Source organism: Loxodonta africana, chromosome 2 (assembly GCF_030014295.1).
Source record: "Loxodonta africana isolate mLoxAfr1 chromosome 2, mLoxAfr1.hap2, whole genome shotgun sequence".
Taxonomy (NCBI): Eukaryota; Metazoa; Chordata; class Mammalia; order Proboscidea; family Elephantidae; genus Loxodonta; species Loxodonta africana.
The window spans coordinates 186,905,052-186,925,154 of record NC_087343.1 but is presented as its reverse complement, the minus strand read 5'-3'; the positions used below and the strand labels follow the sequence as shown (position 1 = coordinate 186,925,154).

The 20,103-nt window shown below is 42.7% G+C and overlaps 1 protein-coding gene across 2 annotated transcripts in view; it reads left to right on the top strand.

Moving 5' to 3' along the window:
* Positions 1 to 20,103, top strand: part of SLIT3 (slit guidance ligand 3) — a 754,510-nt gene that overhangs the window by 68,790 nt on the left and 665,617 nt on the right. For both annotated transcript variants that reach the window (XM_064279080.1, XM_064279081.1), the window contains exons 2-3: positions 4,872 to 4,943; positions 13,521 to 13,592. In XM_064279080.1, coding sequence (XP_064135150.1) covers positions 4,872 to 4,943; positions 13,521 to 13,592 — 144 coding nt within the window. The remainder of the gene's footprint in view (positions 1 to 4,871; positions 4,944 to 13,520; positions 13,593 to 20,103) is intronic.

Here is a 20,103-nt window from a genome sequence, read left to right as displayed (position 1 = left end):
AAGTGAGGAGAGGATATAGTTCAACTAAATATAATAAAAATACCTGCAATTTAGTGAATATTTAACAAGTGTAGGGTCAGCCCTGGGTATGCATCATCTCAGAGGGCAGTGGTAGTTCTATGGTAGAATTCTCACCTTTCATACAGGAGACCCGGCTTCGATTACCAGCCAGTGCACCTCATGCATAGCCACCACCTGTCCACCCATCTGTCAGTGGAGGCTTGGGTGTTGCTGTGACGGTGAACAGGTTACAGTGGAGCTTCCAGACTAAGATGGACTAGGAAGAAAGGCCTAGTGATCTACTTCTGAAAATCAGTCAGGAAAAACCCTATGGGTCACACCATGGGGCTGCCATAGGACCAAGCAGCATTTCGTTCTGTTGTGCCTGGGGTCACCATGAGTAGGGAGCTGACTCCACAACAGCTAACAACAGCAACAATACATCGTCTCACTTAACCCTCATAAAGACGCCTCAGGTCAAGGTTGAGACCTTCATTTTGCAGAGGGGAAACTGGGCCTCAGAGATGAAGTGAATGCCCTCAGGTCACTCAATAGGCGGCAGGGCTGGGATTCAGTCAGGACTGCTTGCCTCAGACAACTCAGGCTTCCAAACACTGACTCTGTGCTGAGGCCACCCCTGCAGCCTCCTCCACCCAAGTCCTTAGCATTTCCGTAGCACACTCTGTGCCCCTTTACATAATAAACATTAATTGAAAATATTGGTGCTGCAGCCACTAGCACAAACCACCAAGATACCATGCTGTGTCCTGGTAATTAAACCTGTGGTCGCATTGTCATATTCACAGTTGTTAGGGTCCCCAAACATCCAACCCAATGCAGACGGGAGGTGAGAAGGATATTCGTGGTAATTATGAGCACTCACAGATTCCTGTCTGTGTGCTGGCTTCTAATCCTTGCATGAGTACGTGTCCCATTTATCTGTCAGTGTAACTCTTGCTCCGCCTTTGCCAGCACTCAGCTTAGTCTTAGAATTCCAGATACTCCCTCTCTCCATCACAGGAACAACTTCTGGTTAAAAAACAACTTTTGTTGCAATGTTTTGTTGTTATTGTTGTTGTTAGCCTCTGTGGAATCAGTCCCGGACTCATGGTGACCCCAGGTACAATGGAACAAAACCCCGCCCAGTCATTTACTATCTCCACGATCGGTTGTGGGTCAGACCGTTGTGATCCATAGGTTTTTCATTGACTGATTTTCAGAAGTAGATCACCAGGTCATTCTTCCTAGTTCGTCTTAGTTTGGAAACTCTGCTGAAACCTGTTCAGCATCATAACAACACGTAAATCTCCACTGACAGACTGGTCGTGGCTGCTCAGGAGGTTTATTGGAATCAAACCCTGGTCTCCACATGGAAGGCAAGAATTCTACCGCTGAACCACCAATGCCAACAACACTGGCTATTTTTAGGTATTGGAAAACTGGATGAGGAAGGGAAGAGGGTACCCGGGTAAGATAAGGCAAGGACTCGCTTGATTTTTATTTCAGCCTGATTTCTAATACCAGGGCAATAATCCCTACTCAAACTTGACTTTTCCTCACATGCCAGAATCTGAATATTATTTTCCTGTTCTTTCTATGCAGCTGTATAACTCACAGGTTTTTCTGTGGCATTATTGCAGGATGGCTGCTTTAGGACCTAACTAGGAACACCAAGAAGTAGTGAACCTTTAGATGGAAATCCATCACGGGGAAGATAGCCCCTTGGTATCTAAATGTTCAGGAGGAAATCAAAGCCAGTTTACAGACACATTGCTGACACTTCAAGAGCCAAAATCCTGAAAAGTTTTTCATAAGGAAGTGTCTTAGTTATCCAGTGCTGCTATAACAGAAATACCACAAATGGATGGCTTGAACAGAGATAAACTTATTCTTTCACAGTCTAGTCGGCTAGTAGGCCAAATCCAGGGTGTCAGCTCTGGGGGAAGGCTTTCTCTGTCAGCTCTGGAGGAGGGTGTCAGCTCTGGGGGAAGGCTTTCTCTGTCAGCTCTGGAGGAAGGTCCTTGCCATCAGTCTTCCCCTGGACTAGGAGCTTCTCTGCACAGGAACCTTGGGTCCAAAGGACACGCTCTGCTTCTGGCGCTGCTTTCTTGGTGGTATGAAGTCCCCCTGTCTCTTTGCTCGCTTCTCTCTTTTGTCTCTCAAAAGAAACTGGCTCAAGACACAGTCCAGTCTTGTAGATTGAGTCCTGCCTCTTTAACATAACTGCGACCTGTTCCACCGCATTAACATCACAGAGGCAGGATTTACAACACGTAGGAAAATCACATCAGATGACAAAATTGTAGACAGTCACACGATACTGGGAATGATGATCTAGCCAAATTGATACACATGTTTTTGGGAGACACCATTCAATCCGTGACAGGAAGTTATGGTAAATGGAAATTGTTTGGTATCCATTATTGTTGTTGTTAGGTGCCGTTGAGTCAGTTCTGACTGACAGTGACCATATGTACCACAGAAAAAAACATTGCCCAGTCCTGCGCCATCCTCACAATCACTGTTATGCTTGAACCCATTGTTGCAGCCACTGTGTCAATACATTTTGTTGAGGGTCTTCCTCTTTTTTCTGACCCTCTGCTTTACCAAGCATGATATCCTTCTCCAGCGACTGGTCCCTCCTGATAACATGTCCAAAGTACATAAGATGAAGTCTTTCCATCCTCACTTTTAAGGAGCATTCTGGTTGTTCTTCTTCCAAGACAGATTTGTTCATTCTCCTGACAGTCCATGGTATATACAATATTCTTCGCCAAAACCATAATTCAAAGGTATCAATTTTTCTTTGGTACTCCTTATTCATTGTCCAGCTTTCACATACATATGAGACAATTGAAGACACCATGGCCTGGGGCAGCTGACCTTAATCCTTAAAGTGACATTTTTGCTTCTTAACGCTTTAAAGAGGTCTTTTGCAGCAGATTTACCTGATGCAATGTGTCTTTTGATTTCTTGACGGCTGCTTCCATGGGCATTGATTGTGCATCTAAGTAAAATGAAATCCTTGACCACTTCAATCTTTTCTCTGCTTATCATGATGTTGCTTATTGGTCCAGTTGTGAGGCTTTTTGTTTCCTTTATGCGGAGGTGTAATCCATACTGAAGGCTGTGGTCTTTTGATCTTCATCAGTACTGAGTTTCAAGTCCTCTTCACTTTTGGCAAACAAGGTGTGTCATCTGCATAACCCAGGTTGTTTCCAACTTTCACATTCCAGTCACCAGTAATTATCAGTGTATCTTGATTGCACGTTTGATTAATTTCAGACTGTAGAAGTTGGTAAAATTCTTCAGTTTCCTCATCTTTGGCCTTAGTGGTTGATGCGTAAATATTTGAATAATAGTCGTATTAACTGTTCTTCCTTGTAGGTGTGTGGATGTTATCGTATTACTGACAGTATTGTACTTCAGAATAAATCTTGAAATGTTCTTTTTGATGGTGTATGCAATGCCATTCCTCTTCAATTTGTCATTTCCGGCAGAATAGACCATATGATTGTCTGATTCAGAATAGCCAGTACTCATCCATTTCAGCTCGCTAATGCCTAGGATATCGATCTTCAAATATTCCAATTCATTTTTGATGATTTCCAGTTTTCCTAGGTTCATACTTGATACGGTCCACATTCTAATTATTAATGCATGTTTGCAGCTGTTTCTTCTGTTTTTGAGTTATGCCACATCACTTTTTTTTTTTTTTGCATCCAGTCTTCTTAGATAATTATAGTGAACACAGAATATTTGTACAGTTGTTTATAAGTTCATTCCTGACTTCAGTATGCCCTAAGCCTGGTTTTCCACCACCAGCTGTGCCCTGTCACCCCCAACACCCGAATACAACCATAAGTTTTTAAGCTCTTCAATGGCAAAAATTCTTTTCTCCGGGGCCATTTTCAGAAGCATAACCCTACAACTTCAGGCAGAAATAAGCCCTGCACATGTCCTTACCTAATGCATGAGATTAGCAAAATCATCTGCACTATGTGCAGGGTATATATTGTGATATGGTCTTTGGCCTTAGGGAATCTGGCATCTAACTGGAAAATAGACAAGCACTTAGCTAGGTTTTAAAATCAGTCAAGATTGTCTGGGTTTCAAGTGAGTAGAAAATTCACTCAAATGGGTTTAAGCCAAAATAGAAGGGAGATGGGATAGATTGGTTCCTGTAACCTTGAAGTCCAGAGGTATTTGGGTCCAGGCATGGGTGGATCTAGATCTCATATGTTATTATCAGCAGTCATTCTTATTTGTTTATTTATTTATTTTATCTGTTGGCTCAGGCTTCCAGTGTGTTGGCTTTCTTCTCATGTAAGTTCTCTATCCATGATGGCCAGATGATGTGGCAACCCCCAAGAGCTTAGCAACTCCAGTAGAGAGAGAACTATTGGGAATTTGAGCCATGTATCCATTCCTGAATCAATCAGAAGGATGGAAGCTGCTTATTGCTTATTTGCTGTATCAAGTGTCTATCTCTGGAGCTGGAAAGAGGGGTCAGCCCCACTTACACTACGTAATCTGAGACTTTGTCGGGGGAGGGGGGCTCCCGAAGGAAATTTGTTACCTGAAAAGGGGGAACAGAACCCAAGCAGTTAAATAAAACAGAGCTCTACTACATACAGAATGAAAAACTTATTCCATACAATGTCCTTAAGGTTAGTTGGGCACGCTCAGGGGATATCATTAATCATTGGAATTACCTTTCCTCCAGTCCAAGCCAGTCTGCATTGAATAGACCATAAGTCTAACCTGCAAAATCCTGACAAGCAACATCCCTCCATTCCAAGCCAGTCTGGGTTGAATAGACCATAAGTCTAACCTGCAACAATCTGACCCTAATTTGTTCTCCATTGCAGTGACCTGGACAGAAATAATATCACCAGGATCACCAAGACAGACTTCGCTGGGCTCAAGAATCTCCGTGTCTTGTAAGTAGCAGATGGCTCTCCAGTGCATTTTCATTTTCAGCTCTTCAGCCTTGTGAAAATGTTTCACTGCCCTGACTTCACACCCCAAAGCCCTGGGCAACAGGGATTCACCACTCTGCAGCAGAAGGCCCTTCATTAGAGTACCCAAGTGCCCACAGGTATCTCATCCTGTGTCTCTCTGCGCTGGCTGCAGAGCTAGACCGATGGAAGCAGTTCCAGTGACAGGGAAAACAGAAGGCTGTAAATGAATAAATCAACATGCCCAGCTTCCAGGATGACAGCAATGTCAGGTTGACTAACCATGCTTCCGTTCCATAGAGATTATAATTTCTTCTCCAGTCTGTGCATTAAAGGGGCAATCAGAACAAAAGTTATTTATCTTGTTACTTAATGGAGAGAAGGGGAGGAGGGAGAGAGAGAATCAGACAGGGTCAGAGCCCTTGCTGAACACCCACAGCTGTGCAGACAGGTAGCAAAATTTGAGATGGGCATTGGTGGAATGGAGGAGCAGGGAGTATCAGGTTTCATTGTTAAGTATTGAAAACTTTCACCCATTCTTAAGTCTGTGAGTAATAAGAAGCTGCCCAAGTGCTTGTTCATTGGAAAGTCTAAGACACTCAGAGACACAAAAGAGGAGTAATTGGATCCTTTTTCCTTCTTGACCCAGAGGTTGATAATTTTGGCTTCAGACCTGGAAGGCAACCTAGCTAATCTGGAGACTGCCTTTTTTCTTATTGTATTTGTGGAATCTTGGTTGATAAACCTTTAGCTGCTGAAGTCTTGGTATCTGAAGTCACCATCTTCTTTTCACCAATAGCCTTTTATAATAGAATGAATTTTATACTAGGGACTGGAAGTACTGGGTTCTTATCTTGACTCAGAATTAACTCCATGTGTGACTTTGGACAAATCACTGTATCACCTTGGGCCTCAGTCTTCTCACCTATAAAATAGAGAATGAATAGTTAGAGGTCCCGTGTAACTTTGACTGGTATGAGTCAGAATCAACTCGACGGCAATGAGTTTGGTTTTGGCTTGGTTTTATAATTTCCGTAGTTACACATATAGTGCTTTACGGTTTTCATATTTTCATGAACAGTCTTTGTTTATCCTCACTACAATTTGTGAAGTATTACTTTTGTAATTGAAAACAAAAAATTGTTTTCCTGATTGAGAAGCGGTAGTAGCAGTGATGATGATGATAACCAACATACACATGGCGTTTACCATGGAACAAGCTCTATGCCATGTAGCCCTGGGCTGTCTCTGAGGTAGGCACCATTATTAATGCCTTTTTACAACAGAGGAAACAAGGCACAGATAGGTTAGTGTTACGGATTAAATTGTATCCCCCCAAAATATGTGTTGAATTTCTAGCTCTCGTACCTGTAGATGTGATCCTGTTTGGAAATAGAGTTTTTATTTTCTTATGTTAATGAGACCATACCAGTGTGGGGAGTAGGTCCTAAACATAATCACCTATGAGTTATAAAAAGAGCAGATTAGACACAGAGACACACACATGGAGGAAGACAGGTGCCATGTGAGGATCGGCTATAAGCCAAGGAACCTCAAGGGACCAAGGAACCCTCGGGGCTATGAACAAGGAAGAAATCAACATGGCCAAGAACTCAATTTGCCTTTTAGCCTTCACAACTATGAGAAAATGCAGTTCTGTTCTTTAAAGCTGTCCACTTGTGGTATTTGTGTTGTAGCAGCACTAGCAAACTAGGACAGCTGAGTAATTCCAGCTCCACAGAGGCGACTGAAGAAGTTGAAATTAGAACCCATGATGTGTGCTCTCTAACCTCCTTGCAGTGCTCTGTTCATTTGCAGTTTGGAATGTTTAGAAAACCAAGTGGGTAGTGGCATGCCCCTTATGTACTTGCAGCACTGATGCGCAGCAGCTTACGGGAGTTTCCTGAGCACCAGTGTGAGGGGACCTGGGATCCTACTACTGGGCCCACAGGTGGCAGGTGCTTTCCCCACTGACGTGCTCTCTGGTCCTCTCTGGAGAGCTTGCCATCCTAGGAGGGAGACCAGACTCTGTGATGAGTCTGTCTTTTGCCCTAAGCAGTCATTCCTCTGCCAAGTGACCAGCAGCCCTGACCAGGGTATATGGGGGTCATGGGGTTGGCACCAGGGGTGGGGGAATTCTTTGGTTCAGTTTTAGGATGATTTTTTATTGAAGAGACATAGGCAATAAGCTCCTGGTCCCAGGTAGTTTGCCAGTTTAAAAACATAGACATTTACCTTCTCCCTTTTCTTTACTTTTTCTTCGCCCTGCATCTGTAAGAGATCGCCTCTCTCACAAGTCAGAAATTTCACTTAATGTTTCATTTTTGAACAAAGTCAAAAATAACCCTTTGATTTTCTTACTGTTACATCAGAAAGGCTAATAAAAATCCTAATTTCCATATCTGCTCTCAGTGAATAGAACGTTTAAAATAATCACAAAAGATTGTATTAATATCTTCTGGATGGCTGACAGCATTCCTGTGACTAAAGTTTATTTTTTTGGTTAATTGGCACATTCTTCTTTTTTTGATAAGCAATGTCAAAAAGCCAATATACCGTGTTTCATTATCTTCTTTATCAACTCAAAGACAATCCCATTCAAGTGGCCCTTTATTACTGTCAAAGAATCTGCTAGGTGGGATAGCTGAAATGCTTTCTAACTAACACCAATAAAATATCCAGACATTTTACCCGTATTTCCCCTCCATCTATTCTTTTTAGCTGAGTAACTTAGACAACTATCTTTTTTGAAAAGCTTTCATCATACCTTGGCACACTCCCTGTATCTGTTTCTTATTTACAATTTATAGCAAAGCCAGAAAAGACTCAATTGTCTTGAATAATTTGAGCTTGCCACCCATTTCCATGCAAAACTCTTAATACAGTGCAGGTAACCTGAATAGGCAAAAGCAGATAAAATGGATTAGGAATCTTCAGTCTCATCCCAAGGCAATTTTCCAAATGAAGTGCATTTAAGGAGAAGATATAAGAATTGCCCATAATAATTCTTCCTCCCCCAGGGTGGGAGTAGGAAAAGGTCTCTTCTGGTGGTATCAATTATATTCCCATTCTTAGTCGTCTGTTCCAAGAATTCCTCTATGCCCACAACGTGGGAGCCAGCTTTATGCCAAATGGGGTTAATAAAACAGTTGAACTCTGCCCTAGCCATCATCACATGGGGCAATTTCCAATTCTGATCCAGTGCTTAAACTAAAAAAGTATATAAAATAAAATAACGATGCCAAAAGGGCTGAAAATGAACACAGCCTGTGCCACTCTAATTCAGAACACAGTCAAGGCATGGACAGCCCTTCTGGGTGCCCAGCTCTCCCTGGGTCTCCTGTCCTCCTGCATCTGGTCAGTAAAATGAAGGTGAGGTCATTGGCTTTAGAGCATGCTTGTAACATGCACTCAGCCTAGAAGTCTGCAGAGATTCTTAGCTCCTTCATTCATTGATTCACTTGTTCATCAAATATTATTTATTGAACCTTTAAGTGCTAGATATTAAGCTGGGCTCTGATAGATCTAGAAGGTAGATCTGGAGGAGACCTACATACCTTATCAGTCAGGGCCCCAGCAGGAAAAGATGGCACTCACAGGGGGAAAAGGAAAGGAGCTGCCTAAAGGAGTTATTTACAAAGGTGTGGGCAGGATTAAGAAACCAAGAAGCCCTCAGGGAACAGCTTAGTCAATTGGCATTACATAGTTCACAAAGATAGTGTTCTAGCTTGCGAGCTACCCTCTAAGATACAACTATTGGTCTCCACTCATGTGGAGCAAAAGAGAATGAAAGAAATCACAGGCTTAAAGAAGAAACTAGTCCACAGGACTAATAGCCCACTTGAACCACAGCCTCTTCTAATGTGAAACCAGAAAACCTAGATGGTGCCTGGCTACCTCTACAGACCGTTCTGATCAGGGGCACAATAAAAGGTCCTAGGTAGAATGGGAGAAAAAGTAGAACAAAACCCAAATTTCTAAAAAAAAGCCCTGGTTACCTACTGGGCCAGTAGAGACTAGAGAAACCCCAGAGATTATTGCCCTAAGATACCCTTTGAACTTGGAATTGAAGCTATTTGTGCACATCACCTTTCAGCCAAATAATACGTTGGCTTATAAAATAAACAGTATCACCCATGAGTAATGTGCTTCCTTAAACAATTAACTGTATGAGACCAAACACCCAACACTTACCCAAAGGCAAAAATGAGAAGGCAAGGAGGGGAAGGTAAGCTAAACCAGTGGAAACAGAACAAACAGAATGGAAATAATGAGAGTGCTGACGGATAGTAAAAATTGTAACCAATGGCACGGAACAATTTGTATAAAAATTGTTAAAGGGGAACCTAATTTGGTGTGTAAATTTCACTTAAAACACAATAAAATCTTAAAAAAAAAAAAAAAACAAAGAAGCCATGGTATAGTTCCCTGGGCTAGCAACATTGGAAAGCCACTACTACCCCCTGGCCTGAAGGAGCAGCAGGAGGAAGTGGTTACAGAGCTCAACAAAGTAAGGACTACCTAACAGAACCTGTGGCCTTCAGTGGAGGGATACGGTCAACTTGAAAGTGACTTGGAAGAGAGGGAGCTGGGGAAGATATCCCCCATCCTTGCTCTTCCACCGTCAGATGTCCTGCTGGTGACTCCTACTGGCTGAATGCGACAGGATCCAGAGGTCGAAGAAGCTTCTCGATTACCAACAACAATAACCAGCTGTGGCTGAGTTAACTCTGACTCATGGTGATCCCATGTGTGTCAGAGTAGAACTGTGCTCCATAGGGTTTTTTTAAAAATAATTTTTATTGTGCTTTAAGTGAAAGTTTACAAATCAAGTCAGTCTCTCACACAAAAACCCATATACGCCTTGTTACACACTCCCAATTACTCTCCCCCTAATGACACAGCCCGCTCTTTCCCACCACTCTCTCTCTTCGTGTCCATTTCGCCAGCTTCTAACCCTCTCATCTCACCTCCAGGCAGGAGATGCCAACATAGTCTCAAGTGTCCACCTGATCCAAGAAGCTCACTCCCCACCAGCATCCCTCTCCAACCCATTGTCTAGCCTAATCCATGTCTGAAGAGTTGGCTTCAGGAATGGTTCCTGTCCTGGGTCAACAGAAGGTCTGGGGGCCATGACCACTGGGGTCCTTCTATTCTCAGTCAGACCATTAAGTCTGGTCTTATGAGAATTTGGGGTCTGCATCCCACTGCTCTCCTCTTCCCTCAGGGATTCTCTGTTGTGTTCCCTGTCAGGGCAGTCATCGGTTGTAGCCAGTCACCATCTACTTCTTCTGGTCTCAGGATGATGTAGTCGCTGGTTCACGTGGCCCTTTCTGTCTCTTGGCCTCGTAATGGCCTTGTGTCCTTGGTGTTCTTCATTCTCCTTTGATCCAGGTGGGTTGAGACCAATTGATGCATCTTAGATGGCTGCTTGCTAGCGTTTAAGACCCCAGACGCCACTCTTCAAAATTGGATGCAGAATGTTTTCTTAATAGATTTTATTATGCCAATTGACTTAGATGTCTCCTGAAGCCATGGTCCCCAAACTCCTGCCCCTGCTACGCTGGGCTTCGAAGCATTCAGTTTATTTAGGAAACTTCTTTGCTTTTGGTTTAGTCCAATTGTGCTGACCTCCCCTGTATTGTGTGCTGCCTTTCTCCATAGGGTTTTTAATGGCTGATTTTTTTGGGAAGTAGATTACCAGGCCTTTCTTCCAAGGTACCTCTGGGTGAACTTGAACCTCCAACCTTTTGGTTAGCAGTGAGCACATTAGCCGTTTGCGCCAACCAGGGACTCCACCTTCTTGATACATCCACAAAGGTCAGTTTCCCAGGGGCTGAGAACGATGGAGAAGGGACGGGTATAGATGCAGATACCAGCCCTTCACATTTGCATTTCTTCTACTCATCTTTCTGACAGAAGCTAGCAAGGTTAGATCAGTTAGTAAAAAACAAAGAGATTTATTGTGGGAAGTTGGAGAGAGGCTCCTCTAGAAACCCAGAGGGAATATGACATCACTGCCCTAGAGTTGGTCCTTGTTAAAATTGAGAAATACCAACAAACAAGCTCTGTGATCGACTGAATGATTGATTGATTGATTGAGTGAGTGAGTGAGTGAGTGAGTGAGTGAGTGATAGTAAAAAACCCAACTTAACAAACCCCCACTTACTAATTTCAGACTGGTTCAATGTTTATCAAGATGTATTAGTATGAGCCTATTAGCATACCAAGGCCTTCCTTGCCATATGGCCGAACAGAAAAGGAAGAAGAGGGAATGGGCATTTATTAAAGCTCTACTTGTACTCCAGATCCTAGGCTAGATGTTTTACATCCTTTATTCCTTTTTTATTCTTGCCAGAACTTATGAGGCACCTTATTTTCATTTTATAAATGAGGAAACTGAGTCTCAGAGGGGTTGACCAGCTAGCCCAATATCATGCTACCAGTTAGTAAGAAAGCAAGATAGGAATTTCAAGCCAAATCTGGAAAGCATACCAGCCCAGGAGGAAGAGGTCCACCCCATCTAACTGTGTGACTTAATACAAATAACTTCTCCTTGGGCAAGTCTCTTACCCACTCAGCTCAGTTGTTTGGATATCTGTTAAGCAAGGCATCTGTGAGAGACCAGAAGTAATATAAGTGTGTGAAGAATTAGAGTGGTTGAAGATCTTGGCAAATTGGGGAACCCGTGAGCCCTGGCTGACTGTAGCGGCGATGCTCAGTTCTAGCCAGTCATTGATACTTGGGAACGCGAGAGCTGATTTTTCAAAAGGAGCACGTTTTGTGGCGTGTGTGCTTGTGTTTCTGTGTGTGTGTGTAATATTGTGATTTTTAAATGTTGGTAATGAATTCAAGAAGTCCCTGGGTTGTGTAAACAGTTAACGCGCTCAACTGAAAACCAAAAGGTTGGTGGTTCGAGTCTACACAAAGGCACCTCTGAAGAAAGGACTAGCAGTCTACTTCCAAGAAATCAGCCACTGAAAACCCTACTAAGCACAGTTCTACTTTTACACGTAGGGGGTTACCATGAGTTAGAATCAACTGATTTTTTAATGAGTTCAAAAAAAATTTGAAACATCACTGAAACCAAATAAAATGCCCTGTACAGCTCTGCTGGACCAAGTCTGAGAAACTTCATGGGTCCTAGACCAGCCTTTTCCTGTGCTTTGGCCCAGTGTTCCCTTTAGTTTTTCATTCTTCCAGTAAGCATCTATTAAGTGGCTGCTGTGCTAGGCAGCTAGGTTAGGACTGGGAGTATGATGATGAACAAGTTCCTACCTTCTTGGTCTTGAGACGTAATGGAAGATGGTTATGGACTTGAGAATTAAGCTCAAGGGCCTGAGTGTTATGCCTAAGAAGTGCAGGGGCTTATGAGTGTCTGAGAGGTAAAGGAGTATCTTGGAAGGGTTCCTTTTGAGATGAAGACCTACCTTCCCAAGACTACTCTTCCCTCCCTGCTTTTCCTTCAGGTGCTTCAGGAGACCTTTTCTTCTGCCTGATCCAGAGAAACCCACAGTCCTTCCCAACCTCCACCTTCCAAAGAAACATTCTTAATTCACAACCGCATCCCCCTAAATTCCACTCACCCACCAAGCAGAATCAGTATCTTGCCCCAGCGCAGAGTCAGCCCAGATGGAAACTATGCAGCTTCATTGCTTCCCTTCCCTACTGTTCAGCTAATCCATTTGCAGCTACCTTTTTATTTTTTTAAGTTAGGGAAACAAATGTTTCTTTGTATGTTCAGTCCGTAGGCTGTGCCGCATGCATGAATCAAACTCACATAGGCAGATTGTTTAGGTTTTCTAATCACCTGCTTGGAGGACTTCTGCGGTCAGCAGAGTCCATGGCTGGGGGTGCGGAGACCCAGCCTTTGTGACCACTGCTAGGAAACCCTGGTGGCGTAGTGGTTAAGTGCTACAGCTGCTAACCGAAAGGTCAGCAGTTAGAATCCACTAGGTGCTCCTTGGAAGCTCTACGGGGCAGTTCTACTCTGTCCTATAGGGTCGCTATGAGTCGGAATCAACTTGACAACAGTGGATTTTTGGTTTGGGTCCTTATGCTGGGAGAAGCCAGACCCTGGGCATGGGGAGCTGGAGGGCCCAGGCTGGTTTTCTTGCCACAGGCAGTTGTCTAACAATAGCATCACCCTTTCTACTCAGGAGGTGACCCAGCGACAGGGTGAGTAGGGAAGGAGGCCCTTTTTGGTGAAGTATTTTTGAATCCTTGGAGGAGGGAGTTCCAAGGGAAGAAAGGCTGAATATACATGTGTGGTTTTTATAAGGAGCAGTTTTTACCTCTCCCTTTTCTGTGCAACATCCTGCAGTGCTTGGGGGGACATTTGCTGAGAACATTCTTAAAATAGAGGCATGGAAACCAATCTGTCAGGTAGAAGTGTGCAGGCGGCGAAACCCTGGTTACCGTGACTCCAAGCTGGGATGTGAGTTATCTTGTCCCACCAGCCTGGTCCTGGCTGTAGGGGCCCCGGGGGTCAAGGGAGGGGTTGCGTGACCGTGCCTGCATGTCCTTTGTCCTTGACCGTTGCTGCCTTTGTGGTTCTAGGCATCTGGAAGACAACCAGGTCAGTGTCATCGAGAGAGGCGCCTTCCAGGATCTGAAGCAGCTGGAGCGACTGTAAGTACCGAGTAACCTCCTTTCTTGAAAAGTCCTTTTTTTTTTTTTTTTTTTTTAAATTGGCCTCATTGTGACCTTGCTAAAAACAAGTCTCTGATGTTTAATAAAGTTTTGGCTACTATATTTAAAGCACATTAGATGCATGTTAAAGAGACCCTTACATCTACTTCAATTCTTTTTCTTTAGAAGATCCTATAATTGGCATCTGGGGGTTGTTTTTCTTCTTCTCAGGCTTGAATTCCCTCTTGGTATCTACATGCGGGGCTGGTTTTTGCCCAGCCCCAGCCTTCCCTTTCACGGAGAAGGGAAGCCTGCAGTTATCCCTGTCATGGAAACCAGCAAGAGATACTCCCTCCTCCTCTGCACTGGGAGCAGGCTCGCTCTGGGGCCTCTCCTCCCAGCGCCCCCTCTGCCCCATTCTCGTGGGAGAGGAGGGACGAGCGAGTGGGCGAAGTCTTCAGTGTGCTTGTGTCTCCTGAGTGAGCATCAGCTGTGTCAGGAAGCCCACACGTTTCCACGAGAGAATACATTGCCAGTGGTTTAAAAATAGGCCGGCTGTTCTGACTCTGTCAGAGGGATAGAGGAAAATGGGTGGGTCTGGGAGATGAGGGAGCCGCCATTTGTTTTGTTGATTAACACTTTTGCAGAAAACTCTTGGGTCACTTTGATGATTGGGGCTGCTCAAATGGTTAAGTGGGCAGCTTCACCTTTCCTCAGTTAATCACATCTGGCAGCTCATAACATCTGGATATGTGCTTTCTGCCCTTGAAGCAGATATTGTCCCCAGGAGCACTTAGTCATACTGGTGGGCGGCTCTCTTGAATGCTCTCCTCTGCATCCTGGATGACCTGCCATTTTAGCCTCCTCCTCCTCCTGCAGTTTGGGGACGTGGCTGCCACAGCTCACTGCTCCACCAGCTTACCTAGAAGGTAGTGTTCTATTTACCTGCCCTGTTGACAAATCTGATTTAGAGAGATGGGCTTGATGGCTTGTCTGCCACCAACTTGTCAGCCTTATGATCTGCTGTCTTTTCCTATGGAGTCGTTCCATTGGAGATGACATGGGAAGGAGGAAGGTCCTTATTTCTGTCAGTGGAAGCTTGCATGTTATAATGATGGGGAATAGCTTTCAGCTGAGCTTCCAGACTAAGACAGACTAGGAGGAAAGGCCTAGAGATCTACTTCTGAAAAATCAGTCATAAAAACACTATGGACCATAATGGTCCAATCATGTAGATAGTGCAGATCTGGGCAATGTTTCAGTCTGTTGTGCTTGGGGCCACTATGAGTCAGGAGCTGACTTGGTGGCAGTTAACAACAACAACAACATTACTACTCAGCAAAATTCTTCACTTCCCCTCTGTTGTATGAAACGTCTCACTTATTGTTCTTCTGTGTCAAAAGTCAGCATATGGTGTGCTGTTGTCCATTGGAAAATATGACATGTATTAATTACTGTTGTTAGGAAAAATAGTGATAAAAATAATGAATTTTGCATCTGTTTCAACATTCATTTTTAAGTTTCTAAAAACTTAAATTCTTCTCCTGGCTTAGAACAAGGAAAAAATACAACTATTCGTTGAACCTGCATCCTTTGAGTGAAATATTCAACATTTACATGGAAAGACAAATACACAGTCATTTATGAAAAGGCCACTTCTTGCATAGACCTCTGATTAGAAGAGTAAATAAATTCTCAATTTATTACATTCATGGTTGTTGGGAGGGAACAAATAGAGTGCCTAGGACATGCCAAGAACTATGCCAGTATTTTATATGCTATATGTTATTGTATTGTTATTGTTGTTAGGTGCCATCATGTCAGTTCTGATATACATAGTGATGCTATGTACAACAGAACAAAATGTTGTGTGGTCCTGCATCATCCTCACAATCATTGCTATATTTGAGTCCATTGTTATAGTCACTGTATAAATCCATATACTTGAAGGTCTTCCTCTTTTTCGCTAACACTCTACCAAGCATGATGTCCTTCTCCAGGGATTGGTCCCTCCTGATAACATGTTCAAAGTACTTGAGACAAAGTTTCACCACCCTACCTTCTAAGGAACATTCTGGCTTTACTTCTTCCAAGACAGACTTGTTCATTCTTCTGGCAGTCCATGGTATATTCAATAATCTTCACAAACACTGTAATTCAAATATATTAGTTCTTCAGTCTTCCTTATTCATTATCCAGATTTTGAATTCATATGAGATGGTGGAAAACACCATGGCTTGGGTCAGGAGCACCTTTGTCCTCAAAGGACATCTTGCTTTTTAACACTTTAAAGAGATCTTTTACAGCAGATTTGCCCAATGCAATATGCCATTTGATCTCTTGACTGCTGCTTCCATGGGTGTTGGTTGTGGATCCAGGTAAAATAAAATCCTTAACAACTTCAATATCATGATGTTGCTTGTTGATCCAGTTGTGAGGGTTTTTGTTCTCCTTATGCTGAGGAGTAATTCCTACTGAAGGCTGTAGTCTTTGATCTTCATCAGTAAGTGTTTCAAGTCCTCTTCACTTTCAGCAAGCAAGGTTGTATCATCTGCATATCACAGATTATTAAGGAGTTTTCCTCCAATCCTGATGCCACATTCTTCTTCATATAGTCCAGCTATTTGGAGTATTTGCTCAGCATACAGGTTAAATAAGTATGGTAAAAGGATACAACCCTGATGCATACCTTTCCTGATTTTAAACCACACAGTATCCCTTCTTCTGTTTGAATGATTGCCTCTTGGTTTATGTACAGGTTCCGCATGAGCACAATCAAGTGTTTTGGAATCCCTATTCTTCAAAATGTTCCCCATAATTTGTTATGATCCACACAGTTAAATGCCTTCGCGTAGTCAATAAAACACAGGTGAACATCTTTCTCGTATTCTCTGCTTTCAGCCAAGATCCATCTGACATCAGCTATGATAGCCCTCATTCCACGTCATCTTCTAAATCCATCTTGAATTTCTGGCAGTTCCCTATCAATGTACTGATGGAACCATTTTTGAACTCTCTCCAGCAAAATTTTACTTCCATGTGATATTAATGATATTGTTTGATAATTTCTGTATTCTGTTGGATCACCTTTCTTTGGAATGGGCACAAATATGGATTTCTTCCAGTTGGTTGCCCATGTAGCAGTCTTCCAAATTTATTGGCATAGACGAATAAACACTTTCAGCATTGCATCAGTTTGTTGAAACATCTCAATTGGTATTCCATCTATTCCTGTAGGCTTGTTTTTTGCCAGTGCCCTCAGTGCAGCTTGTACTCCTCCCTTTAATTCCATTGGCTCTTGATCATATGCTACCTCCTGAAATGGTTGAACGTCAACCAATTCTTTTTGGTACAGTGACTGTGTATATTACCTCCATCTTCTTTTGATGCTTCCTGCATAGTTCGATATTTTGCCTGTAGAATCCTTCAATATTGCAATGCAAGGCTTGAATTTTTTCTTCAGTTCTTTCAGCATGAGAAATTCCAAGCTTGCTCTTCCCTTTTAATTTTCTAACTCCAAGTCTTTGCACATTTCATTGTAATACTTTGTGTTCTCAAGTGGCCCTTTGAAATATTCTGTTTAGCTCTTTTATTTCGTTTCTTCCTTGTGCTCTAGCTGCTCTACATTTGAGAGCAAGTTTCAGAGTCTCTTCAACATCCATTTTGGTCTTTTCTTTCTTTTTAATGATCTTTTGCTTTCTTCGTATATGATGCCTTTGATGTCATCCCACAACTTGTCTAGTCTTCAGTCATTAGTGTTCAGTGCATCAAATCCATTCTTGAGATGGTCTCTAAATTCAGGTGGAATATACTCAGGGTTGTACTTTGGATCTTGTGGACTTGTTTTAATTTTCTTCAGTTTCAACTTGAACTTGCATATGAGCAATTGATGATCTGTTCTGATCTTGGCCCCTGGCCTTGTTCTTGCTGATGATATTGGGCTTCCCTATTGTCTCTGGAAACCCTGGTGGCCTAGTGGTTAAGTGCTATGGCTGCTAACCAAAGGGTCGGCAGTTCAAATCCACCAGGCACTCCTTGGAAACTCTATGGGGCAGTTCTACTCTGTCCTATAGGGTCGCTATGAGTTAGAATCGACTCAACAGCACTGGGTTTGGTTTGGTTTTTGGTTCTATTGTCTCTTTCCACAGATGTAGTCAGTTTGATTCCTGTGTGTTCCATCTGGCGAGGTCCATGTGTGTAGCTGCCGTTTATGTAGCTGAGAAAAGGTATTTGCAATGAAGAAGTCATTGGTCTTGTAAAATTCCATCATGTGATCTCTGGCATCATTTCTATCATTGAGGCCATAGTTCCCAACCACCAATCTTTCTTCTTTGTTTCCAACTTTCACATTCCAATCACCAGCAATTACCAGTGCATCTTGATTGCATGTTTTATCAATTTCAGGCTGCAGAAGTTGGTAAATATCCTGAATTTCATCATCATTGGCATTAGTGGTTGGTGCATAAATTTGAATAATAGTAGTATAACTGGTTTTCCTTGTATGCCTATGGATATTATACTATCACTGACAGTGTTGTACTTCAGTATACATCTTGAAATGTTCTTTTTGACGATGAATGAGACATTGTTCCTCTTCAAATTGTCATTCCCAGCATAGTAAACCATATGATTGTCTGATTTAGAATGTCCAATACCATTCCATTTCAGCTCACTAATGCCTAGGATATCGATGTTTATGTGTTCCATTTAATTTTTGAAAACTTCCAGTTTTCCTAGATTCATACTTTGTACATTCCATGTTTCAATTATTAATGGATATTTGCAGCCATTTCTTCTTATTTTGAATCATGCCATAACAGCAAATGAAGGTCCCAAAACTTTCACTCCATCCATGTCATTGAGGTCAACTCTACTTTAAAGAGGCAGCTCTTCCCCAGTCCTCTTTTGAGTGCCTTCCATCCTGAAGGGCTCATCTTCCAGCACTATATCAGACAGTGTTCCACTGCTATTCAAAATGTTTTCACTAGCCACTTTTTTTAGAAGTAGATCGCCAGATCCTCCTTTCTCATCTGTCTTGGTCTGTTACTTTATCCCCATGCAATTCCTGTGAGGTGTTATTACCCTCATTTTGCGAATGAAGAAACAGAGACCCAAGGAGGTTAAGCCAAAGAATTGTCAGGGGTGGAGTCAAAATTCAAAGCCACATCTGTCTGACATCAGAACCCACGTCTTTTCATACTCCTGTGTTGTAAACTTTTGATGAAGTGTTATCTTTAGCAATAGCCCTGCAAATAGCCTCTCACATACCCATTTAACTCCAGGGCATATCAATGAGATATTTTGGCAAAAGGCTCTTTTCTATGGCTTTGTGAACAAGGCTGAAATACCATGCATATCTAGGGAATGGAAGAGATTACAATTCCAGAGTAAACCTGGCTGTTTCTCTACTTGAGAGTAATAGTTCAGTAATGCTAACTGCTGCACCTGATAAACCCTCAAATTTCAGTGACTTAACACAGTGGAAGTTTACTTCTTAGTGATGTAAAATTCAATTTGAATGTTCCTGATTGATGGGCTTCTCTCCTCCAGGTGGAGATTCAGGACTCAGGTGCTTCCATTTCTTGGTCCTGCCATCTTTAAATCTTGGTTTCCATGGCAGCAATGTCTGTCTGCATCAAGCCAATGGAAGGGCAAATAGCATGAAGGGTTTGATTTGGGAGGTTCTCAAGGGCAAGACCTAGAAGAAGTACATGTCGTCCCTTCCACTTACATACCTCGAGCTAGAACTTAATCACATGGCCACAGTAAACTTTAAGGAAGGCTGGGAAAGGTAGAAGAGCTGTGTGTCCAGGCGGAGAGGAAACAGTCTTAGTTAACAGATAGTCAATCTCTGACTTATTTTACAAAGGAGCTGAAGAAGCACTTGGTCGGGAAGAATTATGGAAGTACTGACAGCTGGTCTAGTGTGCCCAGCTGGGTTTGTTGTTGTTGTTGTTATTAGTTGCCTTTGACTCGTGGTGACCCCATGTGCAATAGAATGAAACATTGTCTCATCCTGTACCATCTTCACAATCATTGGTAAGCTTGAGTCCATTGTTGTTGCCACTGTGTATTTTGAGTGCCTTTCAATCTAGGGTGCTCATCTTCCAGCACTGTATCAGACACTATTCTGTTGTGATCCAAAGGGTTTTCACTGGCTAATTTTTAGAGGTAGATTGTGTGGTCTTTCTACCTAGCATGTTTTGATCTGGAAGCTCTTCTGAAACCTGCCCACTGTGGATGATCCTGCTGGTATTTGAAATACCAGTGGCATAGCTTCCAGTGTCACAGCAACACGCAAGCTACCACAGTACAACAGACTGAGAGATGAGAGGTGGTTCCTGGGTATACACCCCACAAGAAGACATATACAAGGATGCTCGTAGCAGCACTGTTGGTAGTAGCTCCAAACTGGAAATAAGCCAAATGTACATCAATATTAGAATATGTAAATATATTTTGCTATGTTCATACAATGGAATAGAGAGATGAAAACAATAACACAGAAAAC